General features: G+C 45.5%; 1 protein-coding gene across 2 annotated transcripts in view; it reads right to left on the reverse strand.

Annotated features, from left to right (window-relative positions):
* The window catches only part of LOC135401266 (IDLSRF-like peptide), a 232,313-nt gene that overhangs the window by 35,524 nt on the left and 176,584 nt on the right, over positions 1-20,205 (reverse strand). For both annotated transcript variants that reach the window (XM_064633549.1, XM_064633548.1), the window contains exon 2: positions 2,298-2,438. In XM_064633549.1, coding sequence (XP_064489619.1) covers positions 2,298-2,438 — 141 coding nt within the window. The remainder of the gene's footprint in view (positions 1-2,297; positions 2,439-20,205) is intronic.

Genomic DNA, 20,205 nt, shown 5'->3' on the forward strand with positions numbered 1-20,205 from the left:
CGCGTCATGCGCCTGTGTGCGTGCGTTCTTTTATTGTGCTATACTGTTCAACCGAGGCGCTCCAAATCTTCCTGCACTTGCTTTAGGGTGGACCTCGAAATAAATTGATCGAAATCCCCGTTGCAAAAATAAACTACTGCAAATAAATGTTATCTGACTATAAAATGCGCAGCCACGCGCGAGAAACTACCAACGGCGAACTTAGACTAACCTCGACATGAAAATGCAAGCACTGAACTTGGACTAACCTAGTAATAAACTAACGAACACGCTGCTCCATCGTGTCCGCCCTGCTAAGCCTAACGGCTGCTAATATGTGGCTTTCGTTCGCTAAAACGACTTGGACAGACATCGAAAACCTGTGAATCTGAGTGTTTAAATGGCAGTCGAGCATTCTCCTTGATTTTCCTTGTTTAAAGATCGGGAATTTCGCGACCGGGGATTTAGCGACCGGGTATATCGAAGTCCTCCCCTTGTTTCACTCCAGACACACATAGTGTTTTAATTGACCGTAAGTAGCGTTTGTAGCGTGCTGTACAAAGCTGGACCCCAAACATCCAAAAAATCCTGGATCCGCCCTCTCGTTTCACTTATGTAGAAAATAATATCGTGACGCGGACTTGAAGTCACAAGGAAAAAAAAGGGCGACACAGACCCCTAAACTATGCTCAAACATGAATTTACTAGGTGTTCATTTATTACAACGGTAAAAGGACAACCTTCGGCATGACGTTAGCATTAATGAAGCTGTTGACGTGTTCCACATCATAATGAAGTACTTCATATAGCCTGCACCTCCATGTTTTTTTTTCTTCTCTTCTTTCATTTTCCATGTACTCTGCAGCGTGCGCCAAACACTTTCCTTTGAGGCTTCCTTTCAAAAGAGTCGAGCGAAGCGAATTATACAAATTCATATCAGATGATTCCTATACGCTCCAGTAATGGAACTTCTGTTGACAGATGGGAATCCAAACATCATTTTGCAGCGGGACCTTCTGTTTACAGAATAAGTTAAATACGACCACGTTCCATTATGGCGCTGTACTTTCGTGGGTACTGTGGGTACACTGCGTATTAGAAGCCCATAAAATGTCACAGTGAGTGTGAGAGGGTGAAGCCACAGAAAGGAGAAAATCGAACGCTTATGATCACGCGCAGGTGTGTTTACAGCTGGGTACCGTTAAACTCGGAACTAGCGGACGCTTATTTATAATAGCGTTTGCGACCGTAGAACAAATAAGCGTACAAGAACCGACTGTCTGGGGACAGAAAAGGAAATACGTATGTCTTCTTTCCGTACGAAGTTTACGAAGTTGATCTTCGACTGTGTGCACGTAGTGAGAGTGGCCGGAAAAGCACATGAAGGACGAGTTCAAGACATGAAGGACGAGTGCTCACTATAATCATATGAGTGAAAGAAAAAAAAATATTTTTTTTAGCAGCACCAGATGTTTTAGAGAAGCTATGAGACCAGCATAGATACCGTTTTTGCTGTCAAGTTATACGGCCAGAATTCTGCTTTTAGTTTTTCTTCTTCTTTTTTCTTCAATATCTTGAATGGAGCACGCATCGCCGAATATTGCTATGCAAATATATGCTATGCAAGCCAGAACCAAAACCGCGCATAAAATTAAATTATATTGAAAAATAGAATGACTTCCAACGAGGATTGGCTCTCGCTCTGCTATCTAATTTCGGCGGCTCGAAATCCCATAATTAAAGAGGTAATTAATAAAAAAAATTCAGGCGATTAGTCACCTAGTAGTTAAACACTCTCTTCGAGAGGATGTCATGCCTGGCCGTATAAGTTTTCTTAAAATTTTCTTCATCTATAATAGATCTGGTGTATCCTGTCACGCGGTGAGCGGGCTCACATCTCCATATTTTTTCTTCTGCCATCATCATCATCAACTGCAAAGCACGGTATCTATGCTGCTCTCACAGTTTCCTTTTTTTTCAAATTCGTGTGCAGCTAAACCATAAAAAAAAAGATAAACACCCTGTACACTGACATCTGAAAGCGCACTTGTCCAGTGCAATCCTCAGTATGCAGACTAGTTTGCCATATATGCGGAACGTGGTTGATACAAATATTTCGTGCACACTTTCACTTTTAGAAGTGGGGAAATGTCGAACTGTTTTAATCGTCCCGTGCGCCGATACTTTGTTGTTCGGACACAGTATTGCCGCGCATGTCCTGTGAGGTGTTGCGCGTTCGCCGTACTGGGATTGCATCTGGGAACTTGCGACGTTGTTGCGCAGAATTCACGCGCAAAATTGGATGCAAAAGAGCTTACCAGCCGTGCAAAGCCTGGGATCCTCGTCATAACCATCGGTGCAGTCAGGTGCTCCGTCACATAGGTATTGTATTGGGATGCATACTGTCGTCGTTCCTGGACATCGAAACGGCTTCGTCGGGGGGCACCGCTCTGCATCTACTGCAAAAGAAAAAAACGGGAACAGCTGTCAGCCTGTCTTCTGCCTTGAAGTACCGAAACCAATGAGAGATTTAACGGAAGCCAATAGGAAACTTCAGAGAATAATGCATCAGTGTGTGGGTGATTCGTCTGTAGAACCACTCAGTCTAACAACGGGTAATGCGCTTCTATACGAGAACATATGAATTTGCACTATTAGGCAGGATAACATCAACATGAACAAGAACATGAGCGATGAACGAAAAGCGTGAACGAGGCGGCACCAGTCTGCTAGCAATATAAACTGATCGGTGCAGTCGCTTAGAGAATGAGAAAGTAATTCACTTAGGCTGTCTGTTCGGGTGAAATCCCGCAGTGACCCAAATAATTCTAGGTGCACACTTACTTCTTAGGAGAAAAAAAAGCCTTGTGGAGTTCTTACATACTTATATATGATGGGTATGCATATATCAAATTTGTCCCAGTACCTTTTATTCCTCTACTTCGAGCGGCCATGCATGCTCTGCGATGCAGCATACGGTCGAATGAAAAGGTATAATCTAATATCACCTGGTTGTTGTTGTTGTTAAGTTTTTACACCACATTTTTACTTTCTTGCGTACTTTTCTCGTCCCCGATTTCACAACTGCTGAAAAATGTCCACCTTCATTAAACATGTACATCGAGAAATAATTGTATCATCCGCACTTCTTTCGTGCTCAAGTTGAAAGCTCGCTTCTCCGAGCTGTCCATATTTCATGCGCAAAACATTTCACTTTACCACCCGCCATTGGTTGGCACGAAAGCATTAACATTTATTCCTAGCATCTCCCGACGTATTGCAGAGGTGAGAGGCCACCCTCGCAATTTCTCCACGTGCGGAGGCGTTGAAACGTTCGTTCTCGAAGTGACTCTCGTTCGTTTTGCAGATGGCCCCTTCGGGGATTGCTGCAGTTCATTGGGCACTATAAAGCCCGAAAGAGTGTCGGCGTAATGTCGTGACGCCTGGTCTCTGGATGCGAGAGCACTCCGGACGCACACAGAAACGATCTCGTGGGCGTCGCCGCGAGCGTTCTTTGATGTTGATGATGACGAAAAGAATAATAGGGAGACACTGAATTCGTCACACGACAAATTTGGCTACTCCCATAAACAGACTCCCCCCCCCCAAAAAAAAGGGAAAAGAATGTGGAAAACAGAAAAGAAACACCCGCCACTTGGCCGATAGTTATCGTGAAAGTGGCGAGCTTGTTTGACTCTGACCCTCTGCATCCCTTCGTGAAAAAGTACGCAAAGTGACAACTGGCAGTTTTGTAATAGGGAAAAAGGGATAGGAAGAGTCGAAGGAATGTAATAGGGGCAGCGATTAGAGAATAGTTTCAGATGAAACCGTTCCGCAGCATGTCAAGCGATACGAACAAAAAAGGAAAAAGCTGCGTATATTTGCCAGACAGTTATAACGGTGATGACACCAACGATTTCCGAAACATCTTTTTCATTTCCTTTTCTTTCTTTTTTTTTTTTTTCTGTCGTGAAACTCGTTCACCGGAAACCGCTACTTCACGATTATCCTCCCTCTTGCCTTCCTCCTCCCTCTTCTTAACTACTAAAAGCCTTCTTCCGGTGACGCCTTACGTTGGGTTTGCGCACGGCTCTCACAGAGGAGCGTCGGCCAATCAAGACCACTCGGAGCGCGGTGACGTCGTCGGTGACGTAATCGGGCACGGCGGAGGCAGCGTCAGATTTCTCTGCACTCTCTGCGTTACACTCCCGCCGCCGCTTGCCGTGGCGTGTCGCTATTGTAGCAGCTTCGTATAACTTCGATACCTAATTTAAATTCTCTGGCGAAAACACCGTTTGCTTGCCAAACGTTAAATCTCGATTGCTTGTTGAGGAACATCTCTTGTGTCAAAAAAGACAACAAAAAATCGTTTCGTAGCCCCTTTGAGAGTCCATCGGTTAGCCATCGCCCATGATGCCTGGGTGAAGCTCCCGCGAGAGGCTGACGGCTTCCAAGACGCACTGCCATTGCGGCTCCAAGAAGAAGGAATCGTACACTGTTAAAAAAGATCTTCACCACATAGCACACTCATAGCCAACCATCATTCCGAATGATATCATTCTGTGTATTAATTAATTGGAAATGGGAGGAGGCCCCTACACTCTTAGAAATGAACTTCACCACATAGCACGCTCCTAGCCAACCATCACCCCGAATGACAACGTTCTCGCCCTAGATTTGTTGAAAACGGGAGGAGGAGCCTATTTTGTGCCGTGCATAATGGTAACAAAATAGGCTCCTCCTCCCGTTTTCAGCAAATCAGGGGCGAGAACGTTGTCATTCGGGATGATGGTTGGCTAGGAGCGTGCTATGTGGTGAAGTTCATTTCTAAGAGTGTATCTGGGACACATTATCTTGTCCCAGATAGGGGCCTCCCCCCTGTTTTTAACAAATCAGGACACAGAATGATATTATTCGGAATGATGGTTGGCCAGGAGCGTGTTATGTGGTGAAGTTCTGTTTCAACAGTGTACGATTCCTTCTTCTTGGAGCCGCAATGGTAGTGCGTCTTGGAACCATACGGCGACTACAAACTTGCATCTAAATATTTTCACGTAGTCAGGGACCCTTCTCTGTGTGTGACGGTGCACATGACCGTCAAGACAACAATAGATAAATCGTGGCTATGACGTGGGAACTTCAAGCCGTGAGAAATGTTGGTCCTTCTGGTTGTTGTGGAATTATCGAAGTGGATCCCGCATCAATGACAAATGTGTTGCTTGATCCGAGTTTTCTACTTGTTTGGCTATTATTTGGCTATTATTCTTTGGCTAACTGTGGCTATTAGCGACTTTCAGACGTGGACAGATGGAGAGAGAGAGGAAGGAGGGAATACAGGGGGGTTAGTATACGTCCTGGGCCGACCAAATTAAATGACTGTGGCAGTACGTTTAGCGATATAATGTCATGGCGCTGAATGAAATTTGATTTTTCGAAAGGGGCTTCGGAAGCCAGCGCTGCAAACCGGCATGTGCTTATATTTCCGCAAATTTTCTGATAAATTAATCTATTATCGTAAATATTTAGCGTTACAGTGACACTTTGCTCGCCGTTAGAGCAAAGGCATTTCCCAAAAAGAGCATTTGCATATCGTTCATACTATAGAATGAGATCGATCTGACTTCCTAGTCTGTGCAAATGCTGCGAGAGGGGAAAATGGGTACCTTCTATTATCCTCGCGAACTATGGCTATAATTCCCGCAGGGAATGCTTCAGATCTCTCGCGCACAATAGCATTACGTCGTCCAGAGCGAGAATTACCACCGTTATCAAAGTCACTTAACTGTGGAGGAAGCTTGCATCTACCTGCATATTTCCCCCAGGATGTCTCATCGTATAACCCGGCTAAATTGCAACGGCGTTGCGAGTGGGCGAAGAGGTTCGGCCGACGCAGTGTCACGTTTTGATCGTCCGTATAATGAACTTTACCTCTCGAGAAGGACCCTCTATGTACCGCAGTAAAACGTATATCTTCGTCTATACCGTGAGGTGGTGGCCCCGTATAGTGTCCGAGTTTTACGGTTTGGAGACTCTTGCGGATCCTATGTTTTAGCGCTGCTGTATTAACATATCGGGCAAATTGTTGAGTAATATTAATAGGAGGCGTTAGAAAGGATATCACGTTCTGCAAAGGTAATGTCGTTACGGCATTATGTGCCAAACATGACAGCATACTGGATTTCTGAAAGGGGGCTTTATCTATTGCGTTATTTGAGCGACATAAAGGAGGCTATAATTCCAGTTATTATCAGACCGGCACGTATTTCTACGGGGATAAATACACCTATACGATTCGATCTTAATTCGGTAAAATTTAATGGGACGTTTAACCGCGAAGTTCGGGATATGAACCACCACCACCACCACCACCACCACCACCACACCACCACCACACCACTTCTCGTGACGTTCTCAGACGGCGCCTAGTTGATCTTGGATGTAGAGTAGCTGGACAAAAGTTTACAGAACACGCTCCGGTGCGTTCCTTCCTCAGAGTGACACACTAGCAGCGAATGGGACCGTACACGCTCTTAAAAATGAACTTCACCGCATAGCACGCTCCTAGACAACCATCATCTCGAATCATATCCTCATCTGTCCCGATTTGTTGAAAACAGAGGGCGTACGCCTTTTTTGTGACAATTATGAACAGCAGACTTAACCCAGTCACCTGTTTGCAAATCCGTACACTCTTAGAAATGAGGGGGGGGGGGGGTAATGGCAGGATAGGCTCGCCGTTGTTGGCCACACAGAAGTGGGCGTCGTCACGGCTATAGCAAAAAATAAAAATAAAAAAGAACACAAAGAAAAGACGGACGGATGGAGGATAGAGGAGGATGAAGGATGGGGATGCGGTGAGGGTGTAGGAGTTCGACGGGGAGAGCAAAGTATCAAATGGGTCGTTGAGCAAGGCCTGCCTTCTGCAGAAAAATGAACTTCACCACATACCACGCTCCTAGCCAACCATCATCCCGAATGACAACGTTCTCGCCCCGGATTTGTTGAAAACGGGGGGGGGGGGGCGGAGCCTATTCTGTGCCGTGCATAATAGACACAAAACAGGCTCCGCCTCCCATTTTCAAAAAATCTAGGGCGGGAACGTTGTCATTCGGGATTATGGTTGGCTAGGAGCGTGCTATGTGGTGAAATTCATTTTTAAGAGTGTACGGTCCCATTCGCTGCTATAGCGTGTCACTCTGAGGAAGGGATACACCGGAGCGTGTTCCGTAAACTTTTGTCCAGCACTGTACCAGCTTTTTTTTCTTCTTTTTTTGGCGATCTTCCTGAGCCCTGTACAGCCCCCCTCGGACATCATGTGTCAAAAGCAGTATTCCACCTTCCCGAGAGACACAGAACATATGACCAACCTCTGAATAAGGAACCACATGAGTGACGAGGTACCCTGGATTACTGACGGCAGTGAGATTTTTTCTTCTTGTTTTTTTTTCTCCCTTAGTGCACTCTTATTTTCCTTTCCTTCTTTTGCCTTTCTGTTGTTGTTGTTGTTCTCCTAATTATATAGCACCAGACCTTTTCTCTTCTTCTTCTTCCTCTGTTGTCTTCGACTAAACACACATCCCTCTTTAGGGGAACCAGTATGACCTCTATTATGTTGAAAGAACATGAACTACGCGAAACGGGAGCGGCATGTTTTCACCTTCTGCTTCTTCGTTTTAAGTATTGAGAGAGGTCAGCCAATATTTGGCTCGCTACTGTTTAAAGAAAAATTCACCGGGCGAAAAACCTTGGCGTAGAATATACGGCGATATAGTTTAAATGCAACACAACTTAGGTTTATTTAGCTTTTATCTCGTGTTACATAAGGAAGCAACTCGTTGTCAAGTAGCAGAGTTCTGCGTGCGTGTTTGATCGTTCAGCTTTATGTGTAAGCCCTCTCGCAATCCATCTTGTGGGAAAGCACTGTGCGTCGTTACATGTATGGCGACACGACGAACGTGTGCGTACTCGCCTCGCCAGCCTACAACTCTAGCAGGGAATCACATTTTGAAAACCCAGTAACGATCGTATTCTTAAACGATCCTCAACTCGACTCTTCACTCGAGGTTCTCTTCAAGGCCGTCTTTGCTCTTCATAAATCGACCTCGACTGAAAACGTCCCCTCCAGCGGCGGATTATGCTTCTCGCTTTTCTGAGGTTGGTGGAGGCAGCGCCGGTACTTCCTTGAGCGTTCCTCAAGTTTCTTTCTTTCTTTTTTTTGATTCCGTGTCGGCGCCGCGAAGCAGCTGTGGCTAAGGGTGGCGTACAGATGTGGACAGATGGAGAGAGGACAGCAGGAAGGACTGGGGGACACGGGGTTAGTATGCGTCCTGGGCCGACTTCAGGGGGAACTGCACCGGCATTCGCGTGTCAAGTTTGCTGTGTGTTATGGCGGCTGAAAAGTCACATGCCGACGAACAGATTTGAGACGGGGCAGAATGCATCGTGTTAAATAAAGGCAATTTTAAATATAGCACCCGACATTTTCGAGCTGGTATGACAGGCGCCTGGCTGTGAATCGCCTACGACATCATTATCCACTGTGTTTGTGTGTCTGTGCGTGTGTGTGTTCGTGTGTGGTGCGCGTGCACGACGTAGACGAGTGAAGACGAGTGGACTCGACTGGAGACGAGTTCCGGGCTGGAGCGAAGGACAATAGCTCCAAGAGCTCCTCGCTGCGCGTCACTAAAGCACAAGGACTGCTCAAGTGGGAGTGAGCTTCTTCCCTCCACTCACAGGAGTCGAGGATAGCTTAAGAATACCTCCGTAAGTTTCTCAAGAGCGCGATAAGGCCAAGTTCAAAATTAGATTTAAATCGTCGTCCACCACCGAGACAAACTTCTCAAATGTTACACAACCATCTCCAAAAGTGTTACGAAGTTCGCAGAAGAGCAAAAGTGCCTCGCTACTCACCCCCAACGACAAGTATACGCACGTCGCCATCGTACTCCCGAGCGTCTTTCGCAAACTTCAAAGTAAACGAGTCAAGCATATCGCATGAAGATCCGCATCTATTCTAGTCTACGCGTCTATATGACGACATGAGCTACATACCATATATCTTATTCAGCGAACGTTTCTCAGAATTTCTTTCTCCTACAAGACAAAACGCGGGGTGCGTCTCACCGGATCTACCATCAATGGGCCAGCAGCGAAGAAGATATATCGCTTTCCGAAATTGAGTTCTCCCGCACTCCGTACATATGCGATCGCCAAACATAGCTTTATGCTCCAATTTTTACGAGGAGAGAGGCAAATATTGGTGGGGCATTACGAGAAGGCACGATGTCGATGCGCACGTTCCCTACAGAGAGGGGGGCAATAAAAGGCGACGTCTAGAAAGCTACCGCGAATTTTCCGTCTTCCACAGAATTGTCAGTGGGATTCCGTCACTTTGGCATTTCCTCGCTAATGTACGAAGACGCTGGCGAAGTATCCGCGCATCTTGCTTCGAGGAACTGTACATCCGGGAGAAACGTCTGTCGAATATTTCGAGTTGGAAACATAACACGGACCGCCCCACCCTTTCGAGGTCACAGTCAGTGACAACTAATGGATTCGAGTACATGCTCTACCTATACATTACAAGGTATAAACAAAATAGGGAAAAGAGAACCTGGCTCCCCAGAGGTTTCGAGCCGTGGACGCCATTACGTCCCACGAGCGACGTTAACCCTTATCCAACACGTCCGTAGCATGGTTTCCCTTTAATACGTGGTGTCTTTATCGAGAACGGGATGTTGCGTTTCCCCCCACGACAAGAAACACTTTTGGGCAACGCGACAGTTAGCGATGCCGCACGAAATGGGAGCTTGGTTTAGCTTGATATTGCTGGGTCGGGTAGTCTGCATTTCCGGCACTGACATTTCCTCGTGTGAAAATTGCAATGAAGTAACGAACCGAACTGTCAACATCAATACCGTCACACTTAATTACAGCAGCGCAGTCACAGTCTCTAAGAGAACTGCGGAGAGACATACTGGTTGATTGTTTCTCCTGCGTACAGTGTGTCATTGCAGTGAAAGCACGCTTTACAGGAGGTCCCCACTGACGGAGGGACGCACGTATTGTCTGAGCCCCTACACTCTAAAAACAGAGCTTCACCGTATAGCACGTGGTGCGCCAATCATTGCCGCGAACGATAGGGTTATCGCTTTTGATTCGAGGGGAGAGGAAGGCGTACGCCTTTTTGTGGCAATTACCATATACCCAAATTGCCACAAAAAGGCGTACGCACCCTTCTCTCCTCGAACCGGAAGCGATAACCTAGTCATTCGTGGCCGCGGTCACGGTTGGCGCACAGCGTGCTATACACTCTTAAAAATGAGTTTCACCACATCGCACGCTCCTAGCCAACCATCATTCCGAATGACAACGTTCTCGTCCCTGATTTGTTGAAAACGTGGGGCGGAGCCTATTTTGTGACACTTATGCTGTTCATAATTGTCACAAAAAAAGGCGTACACCTCCCGTTTTCAGCAAACCAGGAAAGATAACGATGTCATTCGAGATTATGGTTGGCTAGGAGCGTGCTATGCGGTGAAGTTCATCTCTAAGAGTGTACGGTGAATCTCTGTTTTTAGAGTGTACGTACAGAATGTATTCTGCATTTATGGTACAAAAGTAAACACTGATCCTCCTTACACCATTGGTATTTTGGGAAGATTCTGAGTGCTCATATGATGATGTCATGGCATTAAAAGAGGCGATGCATCTGGTAAACATTACTTCCTGCACCGTGAGTCGTAGATTTCGGGCGCACCTTAATGACCACCAGGTGTTTGAAATTATCCGCATTGGTTACGTATCAATGCAGAGTCGAAGCGGTCGGCTTTTAGTTTGGTGCAAGTAAGCGTAAGTCAAATTCTTCAGGTCTTGAACGAAGCTCATTGTTTAGTGTCGAGGAGACCCGAGGCACTTTCCCAATTTTTATATTGCACCGAAATGCAAGCAATGAAACCACGTGAACGAGATTGACAAAAAGGAAAAAAAAATGTCAAGTTTATCATTACAGAGAATATCAGGAGGTAGCACGAATTCTTCGAGAGTAAGAACCGCCGAACTGCTTGCACGCTCAGCAGTACGTGAGAGGGGGGATATGTACGAGAATTATCCATAGCGCAGCGGAATATAGTCATCCTTAAAGCGAATATTTTTTTCATGCACATTAATTTGTTGTTTCTTTTTGTGTATAATGTCACATCCGCAATAATGCTTCGCTCGTTCGTACCTTGTTTGGCTCTGATTTTTGAACATGCAAGTACCTGTTTCACGTAAGGCGAGGGTATGCTTTGCATTTAAAATGAACCTTCGAGCATATCATGCATGTTTGAGGATGCCGCACGCGAGATAAGCTTACGGGACACGTATGGCGGCGCGCATCTGAAAAAAAGCGCAACTTTCATGAATAATTGCATGGGTGGGTTTCCTTTTTGCGGTTGTTAGATACTTTCTACTGGTTAACCGCCTATCACGTGTTCGTGCGGCTATTCATATTTCGAATTTTTCCTTTCTAGAAATGTTGCCCTTCGCGATGCTAGCTCACACTCTTAAAACAGCCCTTCATAGCCACAGTTGCTTCGCGGCGCCAACACGAAAAAAACAAATCCTTCACCAAACCTTCACCACATAAGGACACCGAAAGCCAAACATTGCGCGAGGTTGTACCGTTGCCACTCTTGATTGTGCAAAGCGAAGGGCGCACGCTTTCTTACGCGTACGCGTAAGAAAGTCTTGCGTACGCTTTCTTGTGACGTAGCTGCGTAAGTGTCACAAAAAGATGTACGCATCTCGTTTTCAACGTGTCAGGTTTGAGAACAATGTCATTCGCGATGACGGTCGGTTAAGAAAGTGTTTATGTCGTGAAGTTCTGTTTTCTGGTGCGTATTTAGGCATAACTTATACTTCGAAGAGAAGGTACACAGAAGGACACAATTTATTTCGAACTTGGTTTGCGATGCGGACCTGTTACGCTAACGCAATCTAACTTGCAACTATAGAAGGGGCAGAGATTTCTGAACTGGTATGCGTACTATCTGCGCTGGAAACCAGGTGTGTGTTGATTTAAGCGCTTTTAAAGCCGTTATCCTATTTTTTGTAACTGACTAGGCTAGCGTTCTAATTATGAAAATCTAGGAAGACGTGACTTCTTGCCATCGCAAAGTGATGAACGCAACGAAGCGCGGTGTTATGTACGAGTACCAGTAGGAGAAAGCCGTTACCTATACGGTCAGCCTGATGTGTGGGCAGCAGGGGTTGGCAAGGAGGCGATTGGTCGACAGTAGGGAACTGTATCGCGAAAGGAGGCGTGCTGCCTGATTTCCCGAGCGGGAAGACATAGATCGCTCGCGGCGTAATCATGCGCTTGCTTCTTTACGGTTCAATTTCCACAAAGAATATAAAAAACGGGAAAAAGAAAATAGAAGATAGAGAAATAAACTAATACAGCTCTCAAGCACACTCTAATAGAATAAAAAAAGGAGTAAAACGGGGAGTAACTTCAGCTTCTAGTCCTCTAAGTTGCAATTACTCACCATCTTAGTCCCTGCCCTTGAAATTTAGTCCCCGGGATTGCAAATAGTCACTGAACTTCGCAAATGGTCTCCCGAATGCAACAGTCTACGTAAATATGTGCCCTTCGTGAATTTCATGGAATAAAACTATATAACATAGCTGACTTAGCAATTTTCCACCCGCACAGAGGAACAACAACAAATAAGTAATAATGATGTAGTGGGATGTTTCGCCGCTGGCGCGGCACCCTATCCCATTGCTTGAGGTGGAGAAGATGGCGAATGTTCAGAGGAAGAAATAGTTGGCGGTCCTTCGTGAAATTGTGCCTTACGCGTGTCGCAAGATTTTATATCACCCGACATATCACGGTATGACGGGTTAATTCAAAGTATTTTCATTAATGCGCACGAACTGTACCTAGGACTGTTAGAACAAAGCGTGAAATACAGTCCCTACCTTGTGATATTAATTTAGTCGCATGCATTTAGTCCCTAAAGGGACCAATTTTTGCGACAATGCCGTTAGTCCCCCAAAGGACGAAAATTACTCCTTTTTTCTTAGAGTGCAGGGTGGCAGACTTCGGAGGAAGAGTTTGGAGGAAGAGTTGTGGTTTCTGCTACCTCAATTCTACATATTAAAGGAACACTGAAGCGCAAGGATGCGCCGCACAGTGCGGAGCGGCCTCCCATTGGTCCCCTCATCAAACGCATCGCCCAATCACCACGGGAGACGGTTTGAGGAGACCAATGGAAGGCCGCTCCGCACTGTCGCGCTTGTTGAGGAGAAGAGAAAAGGGAAGGTTCAAACTGAAGCAGGTGAATCTCGTTCCATCTGTGTTGGTGTCAAGGCATCGGCATCTGAGTACGCCACTGAGGAATCTTCTCAACGTTAGTGTTATAGCGGGCCCATGCTCCTCGGGAGGCGCTGTCCATGGTTCCTCCTCGGAATATATTTAAAAGAGATTAGGATAATGTCCTCGCCAACTACAATCCTGTACCACTGTTGTCGCTGTTCTCGGAAGAAAGCTAATATTGTGAATAAGTTGGCGAGCGTTTTTTTTTTTTTTTTTTTCATTCGTTCTCGGAGACTTTTGGGGACGTTTCTGTCCAAGTCCCTGGTCTGGTATTTGCGACATGCTTCTGACGTAACGCTGCCGCATTTTCTGTTCTACGGGTCAATCGAAACCAGTATCTTTTCTTTTGTGCGTACACTGTTTCATTCATCCACGTATTATTAAAAAGGAGATAACAGCCCCGCTCCTTCATTAATTGGGCAGAGGGGAAACGTTTATCTCAAAAGTACCTCGAAGAGCAACGTTTTGATAATACTGTAGAAAACAACAACAAAAATATTAACGAGGATGCATTCCCCAGCTTTTCGTTCTTTGAGTACTCTTCCGAAGAGACGAAATGCTGGCATTCAAACGAATATTTAAGAACGTCAGGCGACAATATGCATACATATATAATAATTTCGACGAAACATATATCATAATTTCGGAGTTCTTACAGTTGACGGCAGTACATTTATTGTGGGGGCTGCACTTCCTCAGGTGGTACCCAAAATGGTACCTCAACTGTTTCAGCTGGGGATAAAAGTTCACGGAACACGGCAATGGCGCATTTTTTCATCGGAGATGTACCCTGCCAGCTACCTGGAAGAGATCGAATAAGAAACGAGTGACTGGCTATTCTATCCATCTCTCAGTATGTGTGTCCTCTCTTGTTTGCTGCTAGGATGTCACTGCAATGCAGACACGCGGCACCATGGTGTTCCGTAAACTTTTGTCCCAAGCTGTACCTGTAGAAGGACAGCCTCGTGCACTAAAGCTTGCACCACAATAACTCTACGATCATCGTCTTCAGTGCTTTTGTTTTTGTGTTTAACTACGGTCTTGACTATACTCTTCCACGTCTTTGTGCAGTTGACGGCAGTGAAAAGCGACACAAAGACATTACACACATATTTATACCGCCCATAAAATTATTGCACGCCGTACCAAATCTTTAAGAGAATTACACACGCGCGCGCACGCAAAGGACCTGCCCATCGTCAAAAACGCCCTCGAACGTCATTTCCTTCGCGAAGCTATCCTGGCGCATGTTGTCTTGAGATTCGATGCCGATAGTATAGAGCCCAATAGATGTTTCGCACGGGCAAGAAAATTTGTTTCTCCCTGGCCTATCCTCGGAAGTATATCGATATCGCAGCAATTGAGACAAGACGACCCTGGAGGGAACGTCGCAAACGTTGCCGCGTGAAATCAAACGGGACACCATTAAGGGCGCTCCGATACCCGGTATAGGGCGCTCCGGTATAAATAGCAGTTGTATAAACCATGACAGTGCAACGGTTTGTTGTGTGCGTGTTGCCCTTTATGGGGGAACATGTCTGATGTCTTTTCCGCTTATACTACACTTCTACGATGTCGCTCTTTTTGTCCCCCGTCTAGCAAACATAAGTGGTGCAAGTGGTCGTCGTAAATTCTCCGACGGAGTCTCATTTCTGGAGGAAACGGAAAGGAAGAAGACTTTACGGCTACTAGGAAGAGAAACGTCTCGTGAAGGTCACAATCGATTCGTCTGGACTGCAACCGAGAGGGTTTTGCTGTTGTACAGTTGTCATCAGTGTTAACTTGAACGCCACTCCGGCCTGCGGACCTTGGTGGTGCATATATTTTTTTTTTTATTGCGTGTTAGCGCCGCGAAGAAATTGTGGCTATGAGTGGTGTACAGATGTGGACAGACGGAGGGAGGAGTGGGGGACAGGGGGATTAGTATGCGTCCTTGGCCGACTTCAGGGGGAACTGTGCCGACATTCGTCTGGAAAGTCTTCAGAAAACCTAGGGAAAACCTCTGACAGCACAGCCGGTGACAGTACCCCCAACTTTCCGAGAAAGCTTTTTGGAAGAAGAAGAAGAATGAGAAGAAGAAGCTCTCAACGCGGGACGTCAAGTCTCTTCCACTGTGAGCATGCTCAGAAAATGGACGATTAATACTCCAAAGAAACTACGGCCGGCCGTGACCTACCACCGAGGACAAGGTAATGGCAGGTGCATATTTGTCCAGTACAGTTTTTACAGATGGCAATTACGAACGAGCAAGACAAAGCAGACGACAGCTGACGGTCTCTGGCTATGCAAGTTTTCGGGCTCCCTCTCTAGTGTGTACACAGCAGATGGATCCATGCTACCTTCCGTCTGCCATTCACGTTTGCATCATGTGCATATTTCAACGTTTGATTGCGATTGATGGAGAGACTTTAATAAATTAAAACACGGAGTCTGTCGACACCATACATGTTCACTGTCGTCGAGACGTCAGGAAACGTTTTCGGCTATCCTACAGATTAGCTTTGTCCTCGGCTTGGCTTTAGGATGTTTTCCGAGAACATCAATGTTTTCATCATCATTTTTTTCAACATCAGCAGCAAGAAGAAAATGATCACAGCAATGCAATTGTTAGTCTCACCCACGTTAGAGTGAGAGAGAGAGAGAAAAAAAAAGAATAAAACGAACACAATATACAAGCCGAAGCAAGAACATCAAACACCATGCAGGTTAACGAGCAAACTTATGCGGAAAGCAAATACATGCAAACAATGTATTCACATTTTTTTTTTTCAGTCATATTTTTCTTCACATATCCACCCCTCCATCAATATGCAAGAATAATATGATTCAACCACGCAAGACATAATCGACAATGTCATCTCTATTACTATAAGCAACGTCAATACCAACATCTTCAGTTGAATTGAGAAGTAGAGGCACGGTGAACCGATACCCTCAGTAAAGGTTAAATGATAACAATATTACTAGTGCGTGCCGCCACGAAATTGTTATAGGCAGTAGAGAACGAGAAATATCAATTTTAGTTTCATCAGGATTGCTTTACTCAACTGTTTATTAATCGCGGTCCTTAAATCATTGGAGGGCGCCTGTGACGTGATGAACGTCACATCAAAAAGTCACTATCTTTTTTACTTAGTCCTCGCCTGTAATGAGGGAACGAACATGCCTGACTGTCAGACGTTTTCGCCCTTAACCAGCTACAGAGCATAAGCGTCTTAAGTGAATTTTCATGTATCCCTCGAAAGCCCCGTGTGCATATTTTATTCATGGACACGTCCGCTCCATGAATCTAACTCAGTTAGTAGGGTAGATGAGTGCAGTAATAGCGACTGCAACGCGATGCCATTTCAAGTACTGTCTTCTATTTTTCCTTTGTTTTCTCGGCGGTTATATGCAGAGTACAAAATCCTGTATTTCCACGTTTGCGCAGCAAGCCATAATTTCGTCTAGGATCTCTTTGAAAATGGTCATATCCGGTTAAGCCTTCCAGAGAGTCGGCTAGCAGCTACTTAGGTAAACAAAATGCTCGACGAGCACGTCCACAGTGCTCATCAACAACACGTGAATTTATTCTACGTGCTAACTGTATTTGATTCTTCGTAATGTCCGCAGAGCTAACGACATTTTGAAATTGGTCCTACAAAACTCTACAAATAAAAGAAGTGTAATGAGTCTTCGCACATTTATTTTCTCATTTCCCAGCTCACAGTCCTCTACATACAGTTTTTTTTTATTCGTTAGAGAATTTTAATTAAAAAAAAAAGCCATGAGAGCACCATAGATGTCGTTTTTGCAGTTGAATTCTACGGCGAGGCTGACATCCTCTCGAAGAAAGTATGCAACTACTACTATTGCTGAAAAATGCAACTGAAAAAGCGCTAATGAGAAGCGCATCACCTTCGCCGACGGAGGCTTATTTGGGCGGGAAAGCGGTTTATCTGGCCCGCAGGTCGGCACCTACACCAATCATCTCCATCGCTCCAAATCACGTGGCCCCCTGGCGTGAAATGAGGGCTGTACCCCCTGCGTTCCAGGTCGCCCCGGTTTCGGTTTCGGCTCATTTGCATATCAAAATTCGGGGGTGGATATCTTCACGCACGTGCGTGTTTCAGGATTTTTTAAACGTGGAAAATGGCTTTCAACTAGGGTGGACTCTCATTCTGATCTCCCGCTTTTGCACGAAATCCCCTAATTAAAGAGTTCATTAATGACTTTTAGGTAATTAGTCATCTCGTGGTTGCATACTTTCTTCGAGAGGATGTCGGCCTGACCGTAGAACTCAACTGCAAATATGGCATCTATGCTGCTCTCGTGGCTTTTTTTAAAATAAAAATCCTGTTTCTGATATTAAAAAAACTGTATATTCTGTTTTTGTGTGTTGTAGCAACCGCATCGACAGCAGCCGCTGTCGCAACAGAAGAATGGAAGGGGTTGCCACACTTCCTCCAAAGTTAAGGTAAATAAATGTGAAATACCGTTCATTTACATTGATACGAACTTGCATTCCAAGTTTTACAGCAAAGCGGCAATATAGACACGTAGAAAATCGGTTCCGTGAATAGCATCACTGTGAGCGTCTCCACGAGTGTGGCAGCCACGATGAGGTCACGTGCTTACGACTACCAATGGGAGCAGCAATAGCTCTCGCTCCTCCCACGTCAAAGGTTGATGGTTTTAGGTTTTTCCCTTTTTTAAATATTCGTTGTTAGCGCAGCGATGCAACTATGACTATCAGCTGCCTACAGACGTGGACAGAGGGCGATAGCGCAGCAATAAGGAGTTGGAGAAAGGAGGAGGGGGGGGGGGGTCAGTGTACGTCCTTGGCCGACATGAGAGGGAACTGTGCCGACGTTCGTCTGCAGGAAAACCCAGGAAAAACGTGAGACAGCGATAGTAGGAGCCGAACCCACCACCTCCCGGTCTTCGGCACGACCTCAGATACCAACAACGAGCTTCTTTCACCCATGCCACTGAGAAAGAATAACTATTTAGTGACTCTAACTGTGCATTCACACGAGCGACATCCTCACGGAAGATTCTAGTTGGAAGAAAAAGCGAAAACGCTGCTCTCCGAGACGAAGTTCCGTCCCGTGTTATGTTGAGCATTCACACGGTGCGGAATAGCGGGAGTGGCGTACTGCGCACGTAGCAGACGACACTTAGCAGACGACACCGTCAGCGTCTTTCCTGTCGTCTGCTACGGAATATATTGTTGCAGTGTCGCAGGATATTCCCCACGGTTAGCAGTGTACGTGAACTCTGGACGTTGAGCGCTCGCGCTCAGAAAGCTATGACGTTTTTCGCGTCTTCCACCTCCGCGGGGAATGTTGCTCGTGTGAACACACTGTAAGGATAACTAACCACAAGGACAAAAAAAAAAGAAAAAAAAGGAAGGTCGTCTACGCCGCCTTTGCCCTTCCGTGTGCGGGTGAACACGTTGCTGGTTTTCTTAACTGACAACCAAACCATGTTAGTTCCTTTCGTTCTGGTGAATGTCGTTCAGACAGACTGGATTCCGCCTGGATCGATCAACGTCACAAATTCTATGGTCAAGAGACCGATACCCATAGGTGAGATATTCTAATCTGTACGTGTCTAGAATGCCACCTTGACGTCGCTCACTAAAACCGAGTCACAAAGCAGTCAGTGTGTGGTCTCTTTATCCCGGTAGAATAGTAGTTTGGTATTTGTGTCACGTGTGAATCCGTGCTTAGAATGCGTCGCATTCGCGTTACTTCGTCTGTGTCCGCAGAACCCGGATATTTCAACGACTCGACATAAACGCAAAGCGCGTTGTATAAATACGCGTCTCTAGAGATGCACAATGAACAAAATAAAAAGAAAATTGGTGTGCGATTTTTTTGCGAACGATCTATCGAACGGATTTTTGTTCTGAAAACGACTTTGGTATCAGGCGGCCGAAGAGATCAGTTGTTCTCATTGCAACAACTTCGTAGCTTTTATAATTAAAAAGTTAGAAAATGAATTACCGCTAATTAATTAACAAGGGGCGATGAAAAAAAATTTTTCGGATAGACCACACAACTGCCAAACACGTACAGTTGGTTCCACTTGTGTCCAGCACTCCGTCTTTTCTTTTGCCCCTGGTCCTTTTTCGGTGGGACACCCTGTAGTTTCACAGCGTGGTATTATTTTTGCCGGATAGCGACAAAGCAGGCATGGAGCTTTACCGGGAAAAGTGGAAGCCGTTTCACTCACGCCAGGTACACTCTTAAAAATGAACTTCACCGCATAGCACGCTCCTAGCCAACCACCATCTCGAATGATATCATTATCCGTGCTGATTTGTTGAAAACGGAAGGCGTACGCCTTTTTTGCGACACTTGTGCTTTTTCATAACTGTTACAAAAAAGGCGTACGCCTCCCGATTTCAACAAATCAGGGCGGATAACGATATCATTCGAGCTGATGGTTGGCTAAGAGCGTGCTGTGCGGTGAAGTCCATTTCTAAGAGTGTAGAGCACTGGGTGGAACCAGGCATGTACAAAATACTGCGCAAAAGTATTTAAAATGAGACACTAAATTCTCCGCGTAAAAAGTATTTAAAATAGAGTACAAAATACTCAGAACTGAAAGTAATTTGGGTACAGTACTAAATATTCCGATAAGTATTTAAGGTACCCTTTAAAGTACTTTAGTCGCAAGTGCATGAGACGCGTATTCTGAACGTGGCCGTACAAATGAAAAGAATAAACATCATCCACCATACTCTAGGGTATCCTTTATTTGCAAGGTATTGGTGTGAAGAAATGTTTGGTGAACTTCGGTGAACTCGAGTAAACTTTGGTGACGTGTTCTGACCCAAAACTTCGTAATCCCCACTGTATGTCAACTCGGGTCTT

The sequence above is a fragment of the Ornithodoros turicata genome, chromosome 7 (genome assembly GCF_037126465.1).
Source record: "Ornithodoros turicata isolate Travis chromosome 7, ASM3712646v1, whole genome shotgun sequence".
NCBI lineage: Eukaryota > Metazoa > Arthropoda > Arachnida > Ixodida > Argasidae > Ornithodoros > Ornithodoros turicata.